We start from the raw sequence: 24,635 nt of genomic DNA, 5'->3' as shown, positions 1-24,635 counted from the left end.
CTCTCTCTGTATGATTTACTGCTCTGTCTTGGCTGCTTTCCAGTCAGCATCTGCTTTTTTGGGGGGGTAGGAAAAACTCTTGCTGTGTATTTGCATCGGAGAGTATATTTTTGATGCAGCAGAATAATCATGTCCTGGAAGGGGGGCTGCTCGTTCTGTCTCTGTAAGAATTACTGATCTGCATTTACTTCCTTCCATTTATAATGCATGTTCAGAATAATGAACAAGGAGTGCCATCAAAGCAGTATGTCAGTCAGTCAGGTTTTCATCGTAGCCAAGGGCCACTAAAATCTTCCACAAAAAACTAAGGCCACAGTCCAAGAGTACGTTAAAACATCTATTTTCAGTGAAAAGGTAGGATGTTTTTCCATACTTTGTCCTTTCTGCGTCCCTGTGTGTGTGTGTGTGTGTGTTTCATTTTTAGCTGATTTAATACAGATTTGTTTAACATTACTATTTTTTTTCTCCTTTAAAGAATTCCTACGTCCTTTTAAGGGTAGATGGCTTGCAACACTTATTAGCTGCCTCCATGTTTTCCTTAGCGGCATAAAATGGCGTATTAATATTTTAATAAAGGGGATTTGAGGGGGGCAAATGCACAGTAGCTGGATCTCGGAGATCTCCAGAAAATGCCTTTTTAGTTTTGGAAGACACCTACTATTTTCTGTTTTTTGAAAATGATTTAGGGTAGCCTTTGCCAACCAGGGACCCCTCAAGAGGCTTGCTGTGCTGATAGCTGTCGTTAAATTTATACACTGCCCGTCCTCTCAAAGGAGCCCAGTTGTAGTCCAGAACATCTGGCAGTCTGGCAAAGGCTGCTTTAGCAAGCTGGTTCCTTGTACTCTTACTTCAAGCAGGAACAAGAGATGGGATAACTGTGTGCTGGAGAGGTTGGCATCTGAAGAAGGGAAGATGACTTGAGATATAAGCCACAGTGGATGGACCCCTACCAAGAGCTGACAGACAGGAATCCTGTAGCATTTTCTGCAGCCAAATTGCATCATTTGTTCCCACATTTGTTCTTGGGCTGCTTCCTCCAGCCAGATCTATTGGCAAACAGAAAGGTGTTTTCTGTCTGTGGGTCGAATCTTGGAGCCACATCATGCAATCGCAAGAAGTGGCAGGAATCACAGATTTGTGTGGACTGGCATACCTGCTTTTTGTCACTTCTCAAACTGGGCTCCGGATGCTAAATACATCACCCAATCCAGCATACATGTTGCAGAGATCTTGGTAATCTGCTCATCACTATGTGCTTCCACAGTGATGGTTTGTGTTAAAAGTTACCTCCAGAATATGTTGAAGAAAGTTAAAATTACACAAAAGGGGGAGATAATGCACAAATTGTATGCATAGCCTTCCTTGTGTGCTTAATCAATTCTGCAGCCCCGTAGCTGCCACCGAGGAACTGAAATATACCTGCGCCAAAATTCTGCGCTGCAGACCAATGACATCCGCAGCGAACCTTTTCCCTTTCTGAGGGTTTAAGCTGATATTTTATTATTTATTAACATTACTAGAGCTCCTTCTGTCCACAAAGTGGTCCCAACCACTTACAAAACAGAAATGCAACATGTGACATCATAGAAACTTCCGTTGTTTCCCTTTAAGCCAAACTTAGATTCAGGAAGGAGACGTCAACTTTTTGGTAAGCACCCAGAAGTTAGTGTGGTGTATAAAGAGCCAAGCCATCTAAATTTCATGGATACTCAATTCGGCCTGCTTGCGCTATTAAGCATCTGGAAAACAACGCACTCTCACTGAGCATGCGCCACGGCTTAACCCAGGTATGTAGCATTCTGCTGCTAGTAACTTGACCTCTCGTCGCCTCATTTTTAGCCCTTTTTAATTCCTCTGAGGACACACTTGAACCTTGCCCGGTCATGTTGTTTTCTTCCAGCACGAATAAAAATGGGAGGTTACAGAGCGTGCCCGTATCATATCTGATTTCAGCAAACTTTGCGTCAAATGGCCAAATGTCCTCCTCATAACTTGCCTCATCAAGAATTTTTTTTTAATGGAATGTGATGTCAAAAAGTGACGGACCAATGGCAGCTGGTTTCATCCTTGCCTCTAGGAACTCGCAGTAGTAAGTGAACTGTTAATGTTCAGGGTTCTGCTGCCTTACTCCCAAAAGGTGGTGGTTATGTTAGCTCAGTCATCCCCCAACCCGGGGAAAGTCTGAAACATCTGGAGGGCACCATGTTAGTGAATAATGTATTAACCAACTTCCATTCCAGATTTGAAAGGTCATCTTAAACATTCACAGGTATTGTACTGGACTGATCAGCGAAAGGCTCAGTCAAGGTTTGTTAATTTCATTTCAAACTAAAAGACTGTTTTGCTTAATCTGTGATCCCATGAGCTATTGTGGAAGGACAATACAGTAGCTTTTAATTTACAAGCTAGAACACAATAAAAACCACCCATGTTTGTAGGAGCTTATAAAAGCTTTACATACTCTTTAAATGTGATTCAACCATAGAAAAATCATTTGGTTTAAATATGGATTACTAACCCAGATCCCAACCAATGTTGCTTTCACAGCAGCACGTACTGTAATGCCTCTCTGCTTCTTTAAACCCTAATTTTGACCTTCTATTTTGAATCACATGATCCCAGCTCTTGACATAATGGAGAAGAGACAAAGGAAGGTGCTCCCTTGCCCAGGTTAGGCCTCACAGACACACACAGGCCTCTAGTCACATGCAGAGAAAGTTTGTCACAGCTCAGAAGGAAATGGGAAGTTAGACTCCTGGCTGGTACAATCATACCTCATGTTACGTCCGCTGCGAGTTACGTCTTTTGAAGTTACGTGCGCGCCGAAACCGGAAGTCCTGGAATGGGTTACCTCCAGATTTGGCGTGTGCGCATGCTCAGAAGCACTAAATCGCGCTTTGCGCATGCACATGCACAGAAGCACCAAATTGCGTCATACGCTTGCGCAGATTCAGAGCTTCAGGATGAGGCCTTTTCATGTTGCGAACGGGCCTCACGAACAGATCCCGTTCGCAACTGTACAAAGCATCCACTAGCATGTCCACTCTAGGAATGTTGTACTTGATTGCTATGTGTTTCACATCCCATATGTATACAGCACAACTAGCTCTGTGATGTATGGAGGCCTTGCAGTGAGGAGGAAGAGGTCCCCTCAGCACTGCACAAAGCAGCCTATAATAGGGTTAGGACCAGGGGCAACATTCCCACCATGAAAAGGTAGCTCTGTTTCCTCCTCTGCATTGGCAGAGGCAATGATACTTTTGGATGCGAGATGTTGGAAACTGCAAGAGGGGGAAATCTTCTTGTGCTTGGGTCCTGCTTGCTGGTTTCCCAGAGGCTGGCCACCGTGAATACAGGATACTGGATTGAATAGGCCATGGGCCTGATCCAGCAGGGCTTTGTTATATTTTTATGAGCACCCATTGTTGTGTATCCCCTCAATTTCCAGGCATGGTGCTAGTCTTAACCTAGATTTCACGTGAAGCAGAAACAAGAGCTTCAAACTTACTCAATTTTCCTGCCACAGTTAAGAAAAGTGATACTATCCCAGGCAACCACCAGGTGCCATCTTGGACTATGTACACAGTCCTGCATTTACCCTACATCCAGTACACTCCCAAAACTGGTTTAGGGACAACAGGTGCCTTGCTTTTCAGAAGGTTGCCGGTTTGAATCCACACGACAGGGTGAGCTCCCGTTGCTCTGTCCCAGCTTCAGAAGCACACCAGTGGAAGTAGATTAATAGGTGCCACTGTGACCAGAAGGTAAACGGCATTTCCGTGTGCTCTGGTTTCCGTCACGGTCTCCCGTTGCACCAGAAGCAGTTTAGTCCTGCTGGCCACATGACCCGGAAAGCTGTCTGTGGACAAATGCCGGCTCCCTCAGCCTGAAGCGAGATGAGCGCCACAACCCCATAGTCGCCTTTGACTGGACCTAACCATCCAGGGGTCCTTTACCTTTAACCTACCTTACCTAGGAAGCAGAGTACACACGACAGTAGTCATAAGTCATACCTACCCTGTCGTTTCTTACGCAGAACTGTATTTTGATGCATTCCCGCTTCCAAAAGCAGCTTCAATCTAAATTGAGAAAAGCAATTGCCTAGCTGTGTTTTAAGTCAGAAATGTGTACCGTACATGGCCCTGCCACAGATTCTGACCATTGCAAGTGATCTAGAGCAGCTCATGCATTGGGTGAGAACTGTCACTAAATGATTACTCTAAAATGCATCATCTTGGGTTAAACTTTTCTTCGGCCCCTGAAGCTTTTCCTCCTACTTTCCCCCCTTGCAATAAAACAAAACATGTGTTGAACCTAGGCAATCTCCAGATGTCATCTTCGTGACCTGTCACATGTCCTGATCACGCATTCCACAGAATTTCTCGGCACAGCGCATTAGGCTAACCTGGATTTGCAAGGTGCCTGACTCAAATGTGTAACAAGGCAAATATGTTTGCAGAAAGGTGATAGCGCTTCTTTGAGCAGAAGCTGAATGAGCCATGGAAATCTGAATTCAGATGAACAAAAAGCTAGCACAGTGACTAGGGCCCAATGACCAGGGGAATTGAGTCCAACTAGTAGAGAGCCACAAGTTTTACCATTCCTGCAATAGAGGCTTGGGCTAGGACTCAGGAAAACAGAGTTTAAATCCCCAATGGGATATAAATCACGCTGGATAACCCAAACTGCATCACTGTTTCTCAATGCATCCTACCTCACAGGACTGTTGTAACAAGATAACCCTGTGCCCTACTTGGGATTCATTGTAGGGAAAGGGAGCTAAAAATGCAAGAAATAAGAGTTTAAAGCTGCATCAACCACAATAAAGTATGACAGATGAGGCCAGCAACTACCGGTAAAATGTGTGTGTGCATTTTAACCTGTGCAACTAAACACTGCACAGTGTCTCCGAAAGCTCTCTCTCACACACACAGCTGTGGAGCAAGCTGTCAGTAAGACTTCGGTGCTTGCACGGTTGAATTTTATTGCGCACAACAGGCAGTAGATGGAGCTCCAGTGCAGGTTAATTGCGGGCTGCTTCTTCCTCTCAGGCTTTTCAGACTTTCAGCTGAGCTGAAACACTTTGGTGGCCCCTGAGAAAGTTAGTCGAATCCCCTTAACCTGCAAGAAGTGGGGTATGCGAAAACAAGCTTCTTTCACACCACAGGGCTGGTGGTACGTCTTGGGGCCCTAACAGATCCAACTCTGTCGCTTGGTAGAACGAGGCAGCCACCTCAGGCAGCTGTTTTTGGATGTCATGAAAAGGAAGCAAATGGATAGTAAAAATATAGCAATAATAAATTTAAATGCTGAACATGAAATGCCTCCTTTCTCATATTCTTGTGACATCTACGGATAACAACACATTACTGTTAATGCCAGTTAGAAGCAAGAGCCACAAACCACTGTGCTGCTCCCATTAACACTGAAATCTATATTTTTTTGAAAAATGAAACAGCCAGCAAAAGGAAGTAAAGTATTTTAAAAAAATAAAAATCTAGCTCACATCCTGTTTACACGGTGTTACCCTCCCACTTCCTGCTATGTCCCATAAACAGCTGAGGTAGTTTACCTTTCATTCTGGGAGTGTTTTATTTGATGTGTCTATGGCCAGGCATTTTATAAGGAAAGCAGGTTTCCTTATAGAGGGCTGTAGCGGTCACTCTGACCTGCACATCACCACTGGACGTTTTACGGTCGATTGGTGATGTGCCAACTACAAAATAAACACCTCCACCAAAACACCACAGACCAGGATACAGATAAAATAAAACAAAGTTGCTTTATTGTGTGTTCATATGCTTAATGGTTGCATTACAAATCTTAGGTTGTTCTAAATTTCAGATGGTTCCTATACCGGCCTATTACCTCTAATTATAAATTACCGGCCTATTACCGCTAAAGTCAACTAAGTAAATATTTATTAATAATCTCACAACTTTGTATCCCGTCTGACTAAATCACCACCTATCCTCCTTCCAGGAGGACTCCCCTGCTCAGCGCCTGAAGGCCCCAGTCCTGCCACTTACCACCTGGCCTGGGCGGGGCCAAGGCCTATAAGAACTGCTGTTGCTGCTGCTACCAGCCAGGAGGACTCCCCTGCTCAGCGCCTGAAGGCCCCAGTCCTGCCACTTACCACCTGGCCTGGGCGGGGCCAAGGCCTATAAGAACTGCTGTTGCTGCTGCTACCAGCCAGGAGGACTCCCCTGCTCAGCGCCTGAAGGCCCCAGTCCTGCCACTTACCACCTGGCCCAGGGCGGGGCCAAGGCCTATAAGAACTGCTGTTGCTGCTGCTACCAGCCAGGAGGACTCCCCTGCTCAGCGCCTGAAGGCCCCAGTCCTGCCACTTACCACCTGGCCTGGGCGGGGCCAAGGCCTATAAGAACTGCTGTTGCTGCTGCTACCAGCCAGGAGGACTCCCCTGCTCAGCGCCTGAAGGCCCCAGTCCTGCCACTTACCACCTGGCCCAGGGCGGGGCCAAGGCCTATAAGAACTGCTGTTGCTGCTGCTACCAGCTAGGAGGACTCCCCTGCTCAGCGCCTGGAGGCCCCAGTCCTGCCACTCACCACCTGGCCCAGGGCGGGGCCAAGGCCTATAAGAACTGCTGTTGCTGCTGCTACCAGCTAGGAGGACTCCCCTGCTCAGCGCCTGGAGGCCCCAGTCCTGCCACTCACCACCTGGCCCAGGGCGGGGCCAAGGCCTATAAGAACTGCTGTTGCTGCTGCTACCAGCCAGGAGGACTCCCCTCCTCAGCGCCTGGAGGCCCCAGTCCTGCCACTCACCACCTGGCCCAGGGTGGGGCCTGATGGGCTTTATAAAGGACTGTTGCCGCCGCTGCTGCTGGGCAGAGAGGGCTCCATTTTGTTTTGTTTTTTTGTTTAAATTCCTGTTATTTTTTACCTATGTTATTTTAAACTGTATTAAGGATGTATTCTTAGTTTTAGATTTTGATTTATGTCGAAATTGTTTTCTATTAGGTTGTGTATTTTTTGATGTGGTTTATGTATTTTTTGTGACTTTTGTAATTGTACTATTGCTGTATTGTTTTGATATTCGACTGGAAGCCGCCCAGAGTGGCTGGGGAGACTCAGCCAGATGGGCGGGGTACAAATAAAAAATTATTATTATTATTATTATTATTATTATTATTATTCCTCAATATATTAAACCAGCTCTCTCTGCATATAACCAACCACTCCTAGCTCAACACTAACTGACTCCCTCAACCTCAACTCAACTAACTGCCACTCGGGAGGGGTTTTTATCCCTGGGCTGAGCCCGCCCCCGAGGGTTCTATCTACTCCACACTTAACCCCTCACATGCTGGGTCTGGTCTAGGTGGCGAATCGCTACAAGGGCATAATCAGCTCTCTAACACTATTTATTGTGAGAAGCAGGTATCATGTGAAAATGTTTCTCTCTCCTTCCCCGCCTCAACAGATCTACTTTGGAAAACTGCTGCAATGGCTTGCTGCTTCAGAAGTTATTTAGCCATGTGGAACAGAGCCATGTGGAACTCAGTTCCGACAGCTCTCAAGTGACAGGGAGGCATTCATGGTGAGTTCTGGCACCCCTTTTTCTAGAAAAGTAGCACCATGTGGAGGGATGATGCAAAATACAGCTAGAGCATACTTTGTATGAATTATTTATTATTATTGTTATTGTTGTTGTTGTTGTTATTATTATTATTATTATTATTAGGTGAAGGGACCCCTGACACTTAAGTCCAGTCGCGAACGACTCTGGGGTTGAAGCGCTCATCTCGCTTTATTGGCCTAGGGAGCCAGCATTTATCCACTTCCGCAGACAGGTTTCCAGGTCATGTGGCCAGCATGACTAAGCTGCTCCTGGCGAAACCAGAGCAGCGCACGGAAACGCTGTTTACATTCCTGCTGGAGCGGTCCCTATTTATCTACTTGCACTTTGATGTGCTTTTGAGCTGCTAGGTAGGTTGGCAGGAGCTGGGACCGAACAACGGGAGCTCACCCTGTCGGGGGGATTCGAACCATTGACATTCTGATCGGCAAGCCCAACAGGCTCAGTGGTTTAGACCACAGTGCCACCCGCATCCCCGAGATTATTATTACTATTACTATTGTTAATGAATAGCTTTCCATGAAATATCTCAAACTGATTCCACAGTAAAAACAATTAAAACAATTCCATATTTATTTATTTATATAAAAAAACCCATTTCAAATACAGTACAAATACAGACTAGGAAAAGGATCTCCAGACTGGACATATAGTACCAAATGCAGACTGGGATTAAAGTTTACCCTCAAAAGGCTCTCTCATAGAAGCCTATTCCTAAGCATTTTTTATCTTTTACTGTAGGCCCTCATTGAACACTTCTTGAAGCAGATGTCAAACAAATTAGTCTTCATAAGAAGAGGCTACGGGGGGGGGGGGGGGGGAGAGAGACCTTATCAGGTTTTAGTATAACAAACAAATTACTGGATCTGAATGAACAGCACGCCGTGATAAATAAAGATTGAATAATTTCCCCAAATTAATCCATATCCAGAATGGACCACTTTCCTTCTAAAAGCCTATAAGAACCAAGGGAGGCCATGGGCAGGATTCCTGCATTGCAAGCAGTTGGAATGTCCCTTCCAAGTCCACAGTTCCATGATTCTAAGTATCTGGGGGAAAACTAAAACAAGGAAATAAACAACAGTATGTTGTTCATCAGTTTATCCGGTTCAACCGTTTCTTCTACTTTTCATGGAGAAGCAAACCTGCCAAAGAAAAGTACACTTCTTGTTGGGTTGTGGCGGATAAAAAATAGGAAGGGGTGGTCAGCATTGAAATCCTCTTCCATAATATGTGGAGAGGTACATGTTGTTGTAATAACAACAGCAGTTGCTGCTGCCGCTGCCGCTCCCTCTTCATTCACTTCTATAAATGACTTGTGAACAATATGGGACACGTAGAGATTCCGGGCTCCTGACATTTCCAGAAAAATCTGCCTTACTGCTGTCCAAGACATCCAGCAGTCCCAACACTGCCAAGTCATTTTTGAGGTTATAGCTCTCCTCCAGTTTAAATTTAGGCAGATGCACATAAACTACAGTTCTAGTTACAGGTAGGTAGCCGTGTTGGTCTGAGTTGAAGCAAAATAGAAAAAATTCCTTCAGTAGCACCTTAAAGACCAACTAAGTTTTTATTTTGGTATGAGCTTTCGTGTGCATGCACACTTCTTCAGATACACTGGAAACAGAAGTGTCAGACCCTTATATATATATACAGAGGGTAGTGGGGGTGGGGGTGGGAATGAGTGATGGGCTTTCCTAAGGTGAGGTGCTTCTGCAGCTGCAATTGAGAGAGAGAGAGAGAGAGAGAGAGAGAGAGAGAGAGAGAGAGAGAGAGAGAGAGAGAGAGAGAGAGAGAGAGAGAGAGAGAGAGAGAGAGAATATGAATTGAACATATTGTTCCTGTGCTGCTGCACTGCAGCTACAGCGTTTTGGCAATGTACCATTTGGAAATTTACCATTTGGTATCTGAAGAAGTGCGTATCAGCAGGGCGGTCTCGCCGCCTGCACGATGCATTCGCCTTGCAAGGGGGCGCATCCAGGCTTGCAGCCTCCCATGGCCCAACCCACAGCCAGCGAGATCCGATGCTCAGAGAGGCAGGAAACGTGGCCAGCCAAGGGGACTCGAGAGCGGATGCACTTTCCTGTCCCCCCGCCGAGGATTGCGGAGGAGCAGCGGGCAGTGGCCTGGCGAGTTTCCCCGGTGAGGATCCGCATTCCAGTGCAGGGACGGAGGAGCGAGGAGTCAGAGGTGCAAGGGGGGGGGTGGCAGGAGGGCGAAGCAAGAGGAGGAGGAGGAGAGCCCGTGCCTGGCAGGATCAGCCCCCGAGTCCAGGCAGAGGCTGCAGGGCGCCCTGCAACCCTTCAATACTATAGACGCTGTTGAGCTCAAGGCGCACAATGAGGGGTCCAAGGCAGCTGCTGCTTCGCGATGGAGGCTGCATAGTCGCCCACTGATCAGGGCGTACCTGGGGCTTTTGCCGCCCCTCTCCCTGTCCCTCATCAGGGAGCCCCGTCCTCTTCCACGGCCCTCCCTCCGCTCCGACTGTCCTTCCCTTTCGCCTGCTTCTGCCTCTAAGGACTAAGGAAGGCAAAATGGAAGTTAGTTATTAATGTTCAGATTATTACTCATTTCATTTCTATACTGTACTGCTTCATATTTTAAGGGAAAAAATCTCAAAGTAATTAGAGAGAAATCTCAATGCAGTTTGTGTCCATAGGATGTTGAGAGCATTAAGTCTGTAGATCCAGAGAATTTAAAGCCCCAGAGAATCATGGGAACTGTAGTTTATTGCTACAGTTCTCAGCACCCTTAACAAACTGCAGCCCGCAGGATTTCTTGGGTGAAGCCATGTACTTTAAATGTTAGGTGGGTCCGTCACAGCCTTAATTATATACAAAGATCTGTTGTTGCCTTTCCAACATGCTTAAAGTTGCAGCCAGGATCAGCATTCCCTGGCCACTGAACATGATCAGTGCTCTTACTGAGTTGTTTTTGGATTTCCCTATCACTGCCTTGGTTCTCCCACCCCCAAATATTATTCATACTTCCGTAAACCTTGGGGTTTCCTCGAGTCTTTGGATAACTTCCTCTCATCCATGGGTGGAGTTATTTGGGCGACATTGTCATTCACAGCCTGAACATCAGAAATAGAAAGAGTAATAATATATTTCAAAATCTGGCTAATGGTTAAAAAAAACGTGCTTTTGTTTTTTATTCTTGACTTTTATTCTACACTGGCATTTTACTTTGTGTTTTTTTTCCTTTTCCAGCAGGGTAGTGTAAAAATGGAAGAGCAGGGACCGAGGAGACCTATTCGAAGGGAGAGCCTGGAATCCAAAGGAAAGAGATCTCCTGCAGGCCAAGTTGAGACTTTCGGGGATCTTCTGCCTCAGGCAGATTTACGTCAAATTAAGCAGGAGCCAGAGGAGGAGGAGGAGCTGAAGCAGCACTGGGATGCCCAGTGGCAGGATTTCCTGAAGACAATGCAACCACCTTGTTCAAGCTGGGAAACCCCACAGGCTCCCATTCCTCCCCACTCCGGGGATGGTGTCTTCCTGACATCCTTCAAGGGAGCTACGGATGACAGCCAGTGGCCCAGTGGGAGAGCAGGGGAGACAGACCAGACCCTGTTCCCAGACACTGAGGGGCTTCTAGGAAAGGTAAGTGCCCTCCTCTCACCTGGGTTTCCAGCACCTGGCGGTCACAGGTCCACTGGCTGTAGACATGGAGGTTCTGTTTAGCTATGAATATTTTCCTCCTCCCTGCACTTTCTCTCTAATCCACTTTAAAAAGGCTTGCTAGACCAAACTTGGGAGATTTGCAATCACATCTCCTGATGTGACGAAGCAACCATAGGGGACTCTGAATTTAATCAGAGCAGAAGCTACGTCAGAAGAGGGGTCCTTTACTCCAACCCCCGTTTTACTCCTCTAAATTGCCTCCATTTCCAAAATGCTATTTTCTCCCCACTGAGGTAAAAGTCTTGGCACGTCTTGCAGCCTCAGCACTGCCATGTGTGGTGCAAAAAAGAATAACACTGGCCTACCTTGCAAGGTCGTTGCAAGATTTATTAATATAATGGCCAGCTTCAGATGACTGAATCGCAGCCTGAAAAGATGCTTTACAAATAGGCACAGTTTTTAAGGATTCTTTGGCAAAGTTACGCTGAAACCTTAGTTGACCCAAGTTTAAAACAAAAATCTCCTGGGCATCAGAAGCAGAATGGATCACTCCAGGAAGGACTCCCACCCAACCTTTAGTGAGAGGGGGCAAAAGAGAAGCACTCTGCATGGGTAGTTGCACAAATTTACCATCTGTGGTCCTGCACTGGGGGGCAAGGCTAACAAACGGGAACTGGGAATGTGCTAGTCCCATCTCCCCCTGCATCTGCCACCTGACCTAATGGTCCCAGTTTACCTCATGATTGGGCCGGCCCTGATGGTGAACTGTGATCTAACCAGGCAGTCTCTTATAAGCCGTAACTAAGCAACTTTCCATTTTGCCCAAACCAGGAAACTACAGCTGCCAGATTTGGAACAAGCCGGGATATTAAGCTAACTTCAAACTGTGTTTGGTCAAAACAGGAAACTCTGGTTGATCAGTGGCTTTGTGGTTTGACTGTTCCCACTGCAAAGGGGCTGTGTAGTCAGGTGAAAGGCATCTTCAAATCCCTCCTCTTGAGTCGAGACACAATAATTCAGAATGGACCAACACATATGAAGCATTCTGAATACTGTTTAACAGGGCAGTCCTGTGGAGGCCTACTTGGAAGCAAGCCACATTGAGTTCAGTGGGACTTACTTCCATGTGAGTGTGAACAGTATAGGATAGTGGCCTACAGTTCTGTCCAAAAGCTATTTAGCAGTATTAACTCACCCAGTGTCATGAACACACCAGCCCAAAGCCTAGAAGTACAGTCTGATTTGAGAGCTGAGAGCCGACAGCTACAAACTCCCACTCCTCTTGACACTGAAAGGAATTTAGATAACACGGTAGCTGGAAGCAGGCTGCAACAAAGCCAAAGCTCTCAAGAGGCACAGGAAGACTCGTAGAGGAAGGAAGGGAGCTTTCCTTCACCGGAAGGGGAAGCAGCTGACCCAATGAGGCCAAAGAGTAGACAAATGGGAAGGGTTTAGACAGAAAACAAACCAAGAGACGCAATGGTCATAGGTTCAGTACTGTATATTCTGCAGATGCCGTCAGGATTCTTCAGAAGGGTCAACTTGAGCATACTTGATGGATGCTCGACGTCAGCTCTCCAAGGCTAATTGCTTGTTTGGCAATAAATCTTCAAGTTAATTATGTCTTGTGTACTGTGTTATCCAGCCGACAGCCTTGACTTCTGACTGACATCTGTCAGTCAGCTTCTCTAGCTTTTCAAGATGTCCTTATCGGCATCCCGGTCTCTGTTCCAGGAATTGTGGCCTGTGGAAGATGTGGTTATTAAGTCCCCAAAGTCTGAGCAGGATCCCTTGGACACAGAGAACATCCATCTCTCTGTAAAGGCTGAGGGAGAGAGTGAAGAAGAGGCCAGCTTTCTGGGTAAGGGTTGGGGTCTGGGTCCTTGTGTGCTTTTGCAATTTGCGGAGGGTCCAGCAGAAGCCATTTCCTCTCTCCTGCCTGAAATTCTCAGACAATGGGAATGCCAGAACTTCTGAGTTAGCCTTTTGCAACATAGTACCCTCCAGACATTATGAGATTCCAACTCCCCTCACCCACAGCCAGCATGACCAATGGAATGGTGGGAGTTGTAGTCTAACAACTTCCAGAGCGCATCAAGTTGGAGAAGGATCCTGTGGGAAGACAGCCCAATGTTAAATTCATGGAGAAAGAAGGGGGAGAACCATTACATCTCTAGGAAGCTGACATGCTTTCTGTGATGGAATGATTGACACGGCACAATACTGAATTCCTTCCATAGTTTTCTTCCACATGAGGTTTTGCATGCCATCAGTGTACATAGAGGCATTGTATTTGTAGGCATGTCTTGCACTGTTGTGTGCAGGGAGGGCTAGGAAAAAGTGAATTGTGTAAACTTGCTGATTTTACAAGCTGGGTTTGTGTGTGAAAGGTATAATATTTTATAGCACCCCTGTAATTTTATCAATCTCTAAGCTTACTTGGAGATACTTTGGTACAAACTTGGTACAGATTTCAAAATAAGTACACAAAGCCAACAAAGAGACTCCCAAGTTCATAGGGGCATCAGCTTTCCTGGTCAAGAGTCCACTTTGCCCGACTGCAGCCCACAAAAGCTTAGGCCATAATACATTTATCATCCTTTCAGGGCTACAAAAGATGAATCAACAGAAGCATAGTTAATCTATGGACTTCCATTCTACAGGAAGCAGTGACAGCCAGCAACTGGGATAGATTGAAAAAAAGGATTATACTGATGTCTGTGCTCTGCCCTCGCGGTCCTAGGCAATAATGCTTCTGAATACAGTGGTACCTTGGTTCTCAAAGGGTTTAGTAGTCAAACAACTTGGAAGTAAATGTTCTGGTTTGGGAACTTTTTTCGGAAGCCGAACGTGCTCCGGATTGAGTGTTACACTTCCAGTATGAGTACCAAACTTCTGTTTTCAGTGCCACACTGAGATCTGTCTGTTTTTGATATTTATTTTCTGCTTTTTTGTTTTGTTTTTGTGACTGTGTGCAACCCAGTTCAGCTACTGATTAATTGATTCTTTAACTGCAGAAATGAATAAAAGCTGCAAAACCAAAAGAACCATTAGCACAACAACAATGGAGATAAAGAAGCAAATTATTTCCTTTTTTATAATGTTTTTATTGAACAAATTTAACAAAACACATCATCAATTCCCCCCTTTTTATACCCTCCTCTCCCTCCCTCCCTCTCCCACCCTCCCGAGACTTCCCTATATATAAAGAAGCAAATTATTTCCAAGCATGAAAGTGCTGTCTGTTTAAGTGGTCTGGAGCTTATTTATTTCGCAGTGCAACTTTTGTTTTTGTGATTTATTTTACATTTTTGTTTTGGAGGCTTTTTCGGTTCATTTGTTTTTGTGACTGTGTCACTGATTAATTGATTGATTGATTGATTGATTGTGTGACTGCGGAAATGGATTAAAGCCCCCCATCCAAACAATGACTATCATCAGTGCAGGTAAGAAAAAAAATGTAAATATATAAAGAAGCAAATTATTTCCAAGCATGAAAGTGCTGTCTGTTTAAGTGGTCTGGAGCTTATTTATTTCGCAGTGCAACTTTTGTTTTTGTGATTTATTTTACATTTTTGTTTTGGAGGCTTTTTCAGTTCATTTGTTTTTGTGTCCGTGTCACTGATTGATTGATTGATTGATTGATTGATTGTATGGATGGATTAAAGCCCCCCATCCAAACAATGACTATCATCAGTGCAGGTAAGAAAAAAAATGTAAATATATAAAGAAGCAAATTATTTCCAAGCATGAAAGTGCTGTCTGTTTAAGTGGTCTGGAGCTTATTTATTTCGCAGTGCAACTTTTGTTTTTGTGATTTATTTTACATTTTTGTTTTGGAGGCTTTTTCAGTTCATTTGTTTTTGTGTCCGTGTCACTGATTGATTGATTGATTGATTGATTGTGTGACTGCGGAAATGGATTAAAGCCCCCCATCCAAACAATGACTATCAACTGCAGGTAAGGGGGGAAAAGTAATTTTAATTTTTATCATCTACAATCCTGTCTTATTTTATAGTACAGTATATTGTTTATTGATTTCATTTTATGGATCAATGGTCTCGCAAGATGGTAAAATTCATGTTAAAGTACTGTTTTAGGATTTTTTTAAAAAAAATCTGCAATTGATGAATCCATTTTGCATTATTTTCTATGCGAAGGCACACTTTTGTTTTGGCACGCTTTGGTTTTGTTACGTACTTCCGGAATGGATTAAGTTTGAGAACCAAGGTACCACTGTACTAGTTTCTGGAAAGCACAGGAAGGCAGAGGGCTCTTGTGTTCAAATCTGCTTGCTGGTTTCCCACAGTCATCTGGTTGGCCCCTGAGACAACAGGATGCTGGATTAGGTGGGCCTTTGCTGATCCAGCAGGCTCTTCTTATGTTCTAATATACTGCAATATTCTCACCGTTGCATGTGGCATAACAACACTTAAGTTTTGCTAATTACTCATAGAAGATACTGTTACTCGAGCCTGAGATCATTTCCTCAATTGAAAATGAAAAATACAGAGATGTGTTTAAGGAGCCCATTCCAATGAAGATCCTTTATTACATATGAATGGAGGGATCATGTGTTACTCTTGCCATTATCTCCTCCGCATTCCTAAAAATTTGGAACATAGCGAGGACAGTAGAGAATGGAGACGGTGTGAAAATAAGAGAAGGTGCACATTGGGATTGACGGGTGTTCAGTTTCTTTCTTGTCTTTCTTGAAAGCCTAACAGGATTCTCTTTCCTCCCTGACTCCCAAACAGGTGAGGAAGATGACAATCAGAATTCTATGGAGCCACCTGTGAATTCATTGGGAAGGACAAAGAAACAGTTTAAATGCAGGGAATGTGGGATGTGCTTTAGTTACAGTGGAAGACTGAGGACACATCAACGAATTCACACAGGGGAGAAACCATTTAAATGTATGGAATGTGGAAAGAGCTTCAGTCAAAATGTACACGTTAGAAGACATCAACGATCTCACACGGGGGAGAAACCATTTAAATGTATGGAATGTGGAAAGAGGTTCAGTAAAAGTGGAGCACTTAGAATACACCAACGAACACACACAGGGGAGAAACCATTTGACTGTATTGAATGTGGTAAGAGCTTCAGTCAAAGTGGAGCACTTAGAATCCATGAACGAATACACACAGGGGAGAAACCATTTAAATGTATTGAATGTGGAAAGAGCTTCAGTAAAAATGAAGCACTTAGAATACACCAACGAACACACACAGGGGAGAAACCATTTAAATGTATTGAATGTGGAAAGAGCTTCAGTCAAAATGAAGCACTTAGAATACACCAACGAACACACACGGGGGAGAAACCATTTAAATGTACTGAATGTGGTAAGAGCTTCAGTAAAAGTGGAGCACTTAGAGTACACCAACGAACACACACAGGGGAGAAAGCATTTAAATGTATTGAATGTGGAAAGAGCTTCAGTCAAAATGAAGCACTTAGAATACACCAACGAACACACACGGGGGAGAAACCATTTAAATGTACTGAATGTGGTAAGAGCTTCAGTCAAAGTGGAGCACTTAGAGTACACCAACGAACACACACAGGGGAGAAACCATTTAAATGTATTGAATGTGGAAAGAGCTTCAGTCAAAATGCACACCTTAGAATACATCAACGAACACACACAGGGGAGAAACCATTTAAATGTATTGAATGTGCAAAGTGCTTCAGTAACAATGAAACACTTAGAATCCATCAACGATCTCACACGGGGGAGAAACCATTTAAATGTATTGAATGTGGTAAGAGCTTCAGTGAAAGTAGAGCACTTAGAATACACCAACGAACACACACAGGGGAGAAACCATTTAAATGTATTGAATGTGGTAAGAGCTTCAGTGAAAGTGGAACACTTAGAGTACACCAACGAACACACACAGGGGAGAAACCATTTAAATGTATTGAATGTGGAAAGAGCTTCAGTAAAAATGAATCACTTAGAGTACACCAACGAACACACACAGGGGAGAAACCATTTAAATGTATTGAATGTGGTAAGAGCTTCAGTAAAAGTGGAGCACTTAGAGTACACCAACGAACACACACAGGGGAGAAACCATTTAAATGTATTGAATGTGGAAAGAGTTTCAATGAAAGTGGAGCACTTAGAATACACCAACGAACACACACAGGGGAGAAACCATTTAAATGTATTGAATGTGCAAAGTGCTTCAGTAAAAATGAAGCACTTAGAATACACCAACGAACACACACGGGGGAGAAACCATTTAAATGTACTGAATGTGGTAAGAGCTTCAGTAAAAGTGGAGCACTTAGAGTACACCAACGAACACACACAGGGGAGAAACCATTTAAATGTATTGAATGTGGAAAGAGCTTCAGTCAAAATGCACACCTTAGAATACATCAACGAACACACACAGGGGAGAAACCATTTAAATGTATTGAATGTGCAAAGTGCTTCAGTAAAAGTGGAGCACTTAGAAGACACCAACAAACTCACACGGGGGAGAAACCATTTAAATGTATTGAATGTGGTAAGAGCTTCAGTCAAAGTGGAGCACTTAGAGTACACCAACGAACACACACAGGGGAGAAACCATTTAAATGTATTGAATGTGGAAAGAGCTTCAGTCAAAATGCACACCTTAGAATACATCAACGAACACACACAGGGGAGAAACCATTTAAATGTATTGAATGTGCAAAGTGCTTCAGTAAAAGTGGAGCACTTAGAAGACACCAACAAACTCACACGGGGGAGAAACCATTTAAATGTATTGAATGTGGTAAGAGCTTCAGTCAAAGTGGAGCACTTAGAGTACACCAACGAACACACACAGGGGAGAAACCATTTAAATGTACTGAATGTGGAAAGAGCTTCAGTAACAATGAAGCAGTTAGAATCCATGAACAAACTCACACGGGAGAAACCATTTAAATGTATTGAATGTGGAAAGAGTTTCAGTCAAAATGCACACCTTAGAATACATATTCATATAAATGAGTGTGAGAAACTATGGAAGGAGACATAAAGTTTACAGCATGCTGTAGTCTCAGAGAAAATATCATGAAGATGCTATGTTCTCTTATAATGTACAGAACAGATAAAGAACACTGAGAAATCAGTGATAGCCTCCCACCACAAAAAATAGGTATATTCTGGAACAATACAGCCCTGTAGAAAAGGACTACACATAAAGATGTTTATTGTGCTAATTATTTACAGTGTAGAGACAGCTTAAAAACATGACCTCTCATCCCGAATCAGAATCCGGCAATGGCGTACGTCTGTTCCTATGCTAGCAAAGTAGTCTGGGCACCCCAAAATGCCGCCCCCTTGATCTTGCAGTGCTGTCCTCATTTCTGGCGCCGGAAGGAGCGATGCCCTTTCAGTTTCCTCCCTCAGCAGTCGGTTCCCTGGCTCTGCAGAATTCCCAAGCGTCTGCCTGCATCCCTCCATCTCTGAGCTTTCCCATTGTTCTTCACTCTGATTTCTCTCCCTCTCCCAGTCTCCTCCTCCCCCTCTGGCTGCTTCAGAACCACTGGTGCTCTCTGTACTTGATGAGGTGGACGTTAGGATGATGGGGGCTGGCTCCCTGTAGGGAGTCCCCCTTACACATCCCAAAATGCCAACCACAATAAAATTGGTACCTATATCCCGGTGGTGGCAGAGCCAAATAAGTCTAGTTTTTCTCCCTTCCCTACAAGGCGCAACACTGATTCTGAGGAGAAGGAGGCTGATTGGAAGTGCCACCCCCTTGTTAGAAGGCATGCAGGTGGGGGCTGGATGAGGGCAGACAGGTTGGTGGAGCACGGACTGCCCCATTCATCTCAATGGACCAGCTTCCACTGCCCTATCCTTGTTGGAACAGCAATATTTGTGTGTGCATTTTTTTAAAAAAAGCATTCAAATAACAGATGTTTTAGAGTGGACCTATCTGCCCACTGGACTGCAACACACAAAGTCACTTTGTTTGAAATTATTGAAGATTCAACAACCAAGAATAATTGTATTGATGAGTTCATTAAATAACAGAGTCTAGAACCCCTTTCTCCACCCTTGCTGAAACCCAGATATTTTGGACTACAAATCCCATCGCCCCTTTGCCATTGGCCATGCTGACTGAGTTGAAGTCTGATACATTATGCAGGGTACCAGACTGGGCAAAGCTAATCTATTCTAGGGTAATAGAAAGCAAGTTTTCAAAGTTACTTACCTGCAAAAAGGTGCATGTCTTTTCTCTGTGCAGCTTATTAGCGAGCTTCAATATACAGTATAGGGTGCACTACTATTAATCTCAGTATTGAATGCCTGGAATCTTGAATGAAGGTCTTCAACATCATCAAAGTGAAATGTCTGCATGGAAGAAAGAAGTCCTAAGTCATCAGCACGGCAGCCATTCAAATTTATGCCAATTAAAAAACAGACTGCACAACCAACTTTCTGGTCTCCTAATGACACATATACAGTACAGTACGGTTGCTGTGTAGGTTTGTCATTGCTTTCCTCCCAAGAAGCAGGCGTCTTTTAATTTCAGGACTGATGTCACCATCTGCAGTGATCAAGGAGCCCAAGAAAGTAAAATCTCTCACTGCCTCCATTTCTTCCCCTTCTATTTGTCAGGAGGTGATGGGACCAGTGGCCATGATCTTGGTTTTTTTGATGTTGAGCTTCAGACCTTGTCGACAAAGGTCCATATAGTTAAAGCTATGGTTTTCCCAGTAGTGATGTATGGAAGTGAGAGATGGACCATAAAGAAGGCTGATCGCCAAAGAATTGATGCCTTCGAATTATGGTGCTGGAGGAGACTCTTGAGAGTCCCATGGACTGCAAGAAGATCAAACCTATCCATTCTGAAGGAAATCAGCCCTGAGTGCTCACTGGAAGGACAGACCGTGAAGCTGAGGCTCCAATACTTTGGCCACCTCATGAGAAGAGAAGACTCCTTGGAAAAGACCCTGATGTTGGGAAAGATTGAGGGCACTAGGAGAAGGGGACGACAGAGGACGAGATGGACTTCCGGTTCGTCGCGGCGGTGAGAAGGACGCAGGGACTTTCGCGTGCCGAGGTCCCTGGCTTCTCGGAGGGGGGGGAAGTCCGCAGAGCGAGCGGACTCCCCGTAAAAACATCGGATCGAGAGTTCCGATGACTCAGGAGCCCAGCGGCCGCTCCGTTTGGCGGATCCCCCGCCGCCCGAGAGCTCAATAGAGCGATCGTGAGCCGGCGGGGTTGAACCGCGGGAGCCATTTTGGGCTACATCTTACCTCCAGGAAGCGAAGCTCCGAGTCCTGACCCGGCAAGCGGCGGATTCTTCCGATTTGAAACTAAAGATTCCTAAAGAAGTAAGTGGAACTTTGATTTGGACCCTAAATTTGCTGATTGGAAAATAGGAGAGACTTTAAAGAAACGGAAGCCGGTCTCTTCCTAATGGGAAACTGGGAGGCGTTTGGAAAAAAAAATCCTAAGCCGAATAACAAAAGAATTTGAAACTGTGGACCCGAGAGGGAAAAAAGACTTTTTGGAACCATCTCAGCCCCTGAGTCCGGCACCCCTTGAGGTACAGCGGTATTAAAGTGAAGAGCGTTTTGACAGCTGTCAAAAGCTGTCAAACTGTCAAAAGACTGGGTGGATTGATTGCACTGCTGTGAACAAGAAAGATTGTTTGAAATTGTTAAAGAATTATTTAAATTGGAAGTAAGAATGGATTTGGGACTGTGTTAGGAACTAAGAAAAAGAACAGCCAAAATGGAGTCGATCGTCTGAGAAAGGAATTTTCCAGTACCCATTGTTCCCTACACCCTGTTTATCTGCGGTTACGAGAGGTATGAAAACAAAACTTTCTCGAGCCTTCCAGGAGACTGTGCTGAACTACTTGCTGTCATGGGAAGATTTCTACAAGGATCGGCAACATCCCAATTCACCACCAGTTGAGATTGAAGTCCAAGTCCAGGACTTAGAGGTTAATCCAAATTTGGAGATTATTGACTCTGAGACTGTGGGTGATAAGAAACAACTCGAAGAGGACTTGGACTATGACAAATTTGTTTGGGATGAAGCAAAATATGATCTCCAAAAGGGAGAAAAACAAGTAGAACAAGAAGATGAGAGACAAAGAGACTTAAAGTCTAATGGAATTGAAGATCCTGGAGGAGTTAAAATGTGGAGTGGGGTTTTTGTGGGATGGGAAGGACAGGGGCAGAGGGGGGCAAAGGTCTGGAGATGGATCTGGGAAAGAATGGGTGTGGGGTAAAAACTTTAGTTAAAAGGTATTGTTTTGGTCTCTGAAAGACGGTTTTCAAAATCTTGGCTTGACAATGGAAACGCTGAACCAATTGGGGGGGAAAGACTTGGGGAGAGGAGATGGAATATAAATAAGAAAGAGAAAAAAAGTTATGTTTCCTTAAGGGAGTATAAGAATGGTTGGGAAAGAACTTTCAAGTGATTGTAAATTATTGTAGGTTAAGTGAGGTATTTAGGCAGAAAGCTGCCCACCCTCCTCTCCTTATTCTGAGGCACTCAGTGGCAGGGGGTGCCCAGATGGGTGAGGAGAAAATGGAACCTTGGAAGTGCTGTTGCCCTGCAGGTTCCTCTTGTGGCAGGAGGGGACCTGTGGGGGGACAGCATGAAAAAGGAGGAGGATTGAGTTAATATTATAAGATTAAGATTTGAAGCTGAGTTGGAAAATTCGCCACAAGTAATTAGATTTTGTTGGAAAACCATGAGGAAGACTACCGAGGGAGTCGCAATTAAGATGTTAAAATAATAAGAACTGGGAAGTTTGAATTCTTCCCAATTTTTTCTTTTCTTCTGTTTTTTCTTTTGTCTTTTCTTTTTTTCTTTTTTCTTTTAGGTTTGTTAATATGATTATGAAAGAGTTGGGGGATGCAGATCCCCATAACTCTTCCCTACCTGTTCTCTCAGTGGCAGGGGGGGGATATGGGGGGAGGAGGGAGGGGGGAAGCAGAACTCAATTCATAATTGGACCCCTTTGATTCTTAAAGCACACGGGTCCTACTGGTGGCAGAAGTGGACCGGTGTGTGGAGGGAAAACGAAGGGACAGTGTTATATTGTATGTCTTGTTTCATAAAATCAATAAAAATTTCTTTAAAAAAAAAAGAGAGATGGTTGGACAGTGTTCTCGAAGCTACGAACATGAGTTTGACCAAACTGCGGGAGGCAGTGCAAGACAGGAGTGCCTGGCGTGCTCTGGTCCATGGGCTCACGAAGAGTCAGACACAACTAAACGACTAAACAACAACAACAACGGTTGCTGTGTGTCGGAACCATTGTCAGAGAAAGGATGACTGCATTTAGAGTTCTTTTCAAAGGGGAGGGGGCTCTAAAGCTCTTTTACTAATAGAGATACAAGAGAAAAACGGGGGACTCTCCAAAAGCTTTTAAGTATTTATAAGGCATGGTCTTATTCAAAGCGGCTTTCAGGAGCTAGAAATAGAAAAAAAATAAAACCACCTATTATTTCCCTGACAGGGAGTAGATAGAGGGGAGATGTCAACTATAATAGAAAATAAATGGGACAAATATTCTGAAATAAATGAAAACTGTTGCTGTTTTATCTATTTGAATGTGTTGTTTTGTTTTTACATAAGTGTTTGGTTAAGCCAGAAATAATGATTTATTTAAGTTTTTCTTCGTTTACAAAAGTAAAGTCTTTTCTACAGATCGGTTACATTTGTTATGCGACATTAGTGTTGAGCACAGTATAAGGTCGGGGAAGATGTGGGGGTAGAGGAGGGGTGGTGGTGAAACATATTCTTTTTTTTTATGGTGTACAGGTGGGGGTTTGTGTTAGCGTCAACTGGGTAGGTTCTCTTTCAATTCACTTGTTACATTTCCTTGGTAGTGAGAGGAGGAGGAGAAGAAGAATAAGAGATTGGATTTTGAATTCCCACTTTATCACTACCCAAAGGAGTCTCAAAGCAGCTAACATTCTCCTTTCCCTTCCTCTCCCACAACACACACTCTGTGAGGTGAGTGGGGCTGAGAGACTTAAAAGAAGTGTGACTAGTGTGACTAGCCCACGGTCACCCAGCAGCTGCATGTGGAGGAGCGGAGAAGCGAACCCGGTTCCCCAGATTACGAGTCTACTGCTCTTAACCACTACACCACACTGGCATAGGAATTGTGGGAGGCCCAGGGTGTAGTTGATTGGCTGCAGTGGGTTTTAATTAATTTATTAATGTTGATATTAGCTACTCTTGTTTTCCTCATTCTTTATTGGACCTATTCATAAGATTTTGGTAATTTCTGCATATATTTTCTCTCTATTTTTATTGCTTTGCTCCCTGCACTGGGACTGTAAACATTCAATGAACGGAGTGTTACAAAGACTCTAAATAAATAAATGACATGTGTGGCCAATAAATGACATGTGTGGCCACAGAAAGAAGGAGGAGCAACTTTATTGTAGCACCTTTACCACACAACAATACAAACAAAACTAAACACTCTCATGACAGCCAGAACAGCAATATTTTTGGATATCTTCTAATACGCATCTGAATCCAAACAAAACCTCCTGCTATGTGGGCTATTGTAAATGTAAAGGGTTTTAAATTATTTCTAAACGAACCTTCTTAAGAAAATAGCCAGAAATCTGCACAACAGCTGTCACACACAAAATAGAAATAAAAGCTTTGCTGACCTTTGAGAGCTGTGCTGCTGTTTTTCCCTTGGTCCCCAAGAAAATCATAGCTAGGGCAATAGATATGCTAAAGGGTGAAAAGAAGATGTTGCCTGTTGGGTTGGATTCATTGAACTTTTGGAACAGATCAAGGGCAAAATGTGTGTTTGCATTAGCCAGTTCATCCATGGTGAAATTCTGAAAGACTGAAATCAAATGAAAACTTCTGTTACGTTCTAGTTACAGGCAGGTAGCCGTGTTGGTCTGGTGTAGTCAAAACAAAATTAAAAAATTCCTTCCAGTAGCATCTTAGAGACTAACTAAGGTTTCGTGTGCATGCACACTTCTTCAGATATGTTGTTATTACATATGGCTATTGACAAAAACGAAAGGGGTGCATAAAGCTTATGCGGTGGTTACACTAAATTATTTTTATATATATTCTGTTTTACAATTTCAAACAAACATTTTACATACTTTAACATATCCAATGACTTCCCTTCTTCTCTTTCCATGGTTCATTTTGAATATCTTACATCCCTGCATATTTTACAATAACTATTCCAATTGATTGTCCACTGTTAACATCCATCAACAATTACTTGCTCTGTTGAATTTATCTTAATGCAGCCAGCGTCTTCATACTAAATCTGGTCTTTATTCAGCATTCATTCTGTTCCATTCCTCTTGGTCAGTTTATGGGGATTCCATTAAACCTTTGTTCTTGCTACACTTTTCAATACCATTTCCCCGTCGCATTCCTATGCACCCAAATTCTTTTTA

The 24,635-nt window shown here is 43.9% G+C and overlaps 2 protein-coding genes and 1 long non-coding RNA gene across 7 annotated transcripts in view; 2 read left to right on the top strand and 1 right to left on the bottom strand.

The window, feature by feature from the left end:
• The first annotated feature begins 9,592 nt into the window (after positions 1 to 9,592).
• Positions 9,593 to 23,877, top strand: LOC118090069 (uncharacterized). 4 transcript variants are annotated; one of them, XM_088675116.1, is made up of 4 exons: positions 9,593 to 9,738; positions 10,809 to 11,198; positions 12,954 to 13,080; positions 15,977 to 23,877. In XM_088675116.1, the coding sequence occupies exons 1-4, from the start codon at positions 9,670 to 9,672 to the stop codon at positions 18,145 to 18,147; spliced, it is 2,757 nt and encodes a 918-aa protein (XP_088531242.1). In that variant the 5' UTR covers positions 9,593 to 9,669; the 3' UTR covers positions 18,148 to 23,877. The 4 variants fall into 4 exon arrangements, with proteins under 4 accessions (XP_088531242.1, XP_060133986.2, XP_088531243.1 ...); XM_060278003.2 differs by having other exon boundaries at positions 9,637 to 9,786; XM_088675117.1 differs by lacking the exon at positions 12,954 to 13,080 and having other exon boundaries at positions 9,644 to 9,786.
• Positions 12,952 to 24,635, top strand: part of LOC148684758 (uncharacterized) — a 26,703-nt gene continuing 15,019 nt past the window's right edge. The window contains exon 1 of one of the 2 annotated variants that reach the window (XM_088675122.1): positions 12,952 to 13,080. The gene's annotated coding sequence lies outside the window, so the exon portion shown is untranslated. The remainder of the gene's footprint in view (positions 13,081 to 24,635) is intronic. The other variant, XM_088675121.1, reaches the window with a different exon arrangement.
• Positions 19,431 to 24,635, bottom strand: part of LOC118090070 (uncharacterized) — a 6,808-nt gene continuing 1,603 nt past the window's right edge. Inside the window, exons 2-3 of the long non-coding RNA XR_009558059.2 lie at positions 23,874 to 24,058; positions 19,431 to 19,566 (exon numbers count right to left, since the gene is read on the bottom strand). This is a non-coding gene — a long non-coding RNA (uncharacterized LOC118090070). The remainder of the gene's footprint in view (positions 19,567 to 23,873; positions 24,059 to 24,635) is intronic.

The sequence above is a fragment of the Zootoca vivipara genome, chromosome 8 (genome assembly GCF_965207765.1).
Source record: "Zootoca vivipara chromosome 8, rZooViv2.hap1.1, whole genome shotgun sequence".
Lineage (NCBI taxonomy): Eukaryota > Metazoa > Chordata > Lepidosauria > Squamata > Lacertidae > Zootoca > Zootoca vivipara.
The sequence above is the reverse complement of the archived record's forward strand: the minus strand, read 5'-3'. Positions and strand labels throughout refer to the sequence as shown.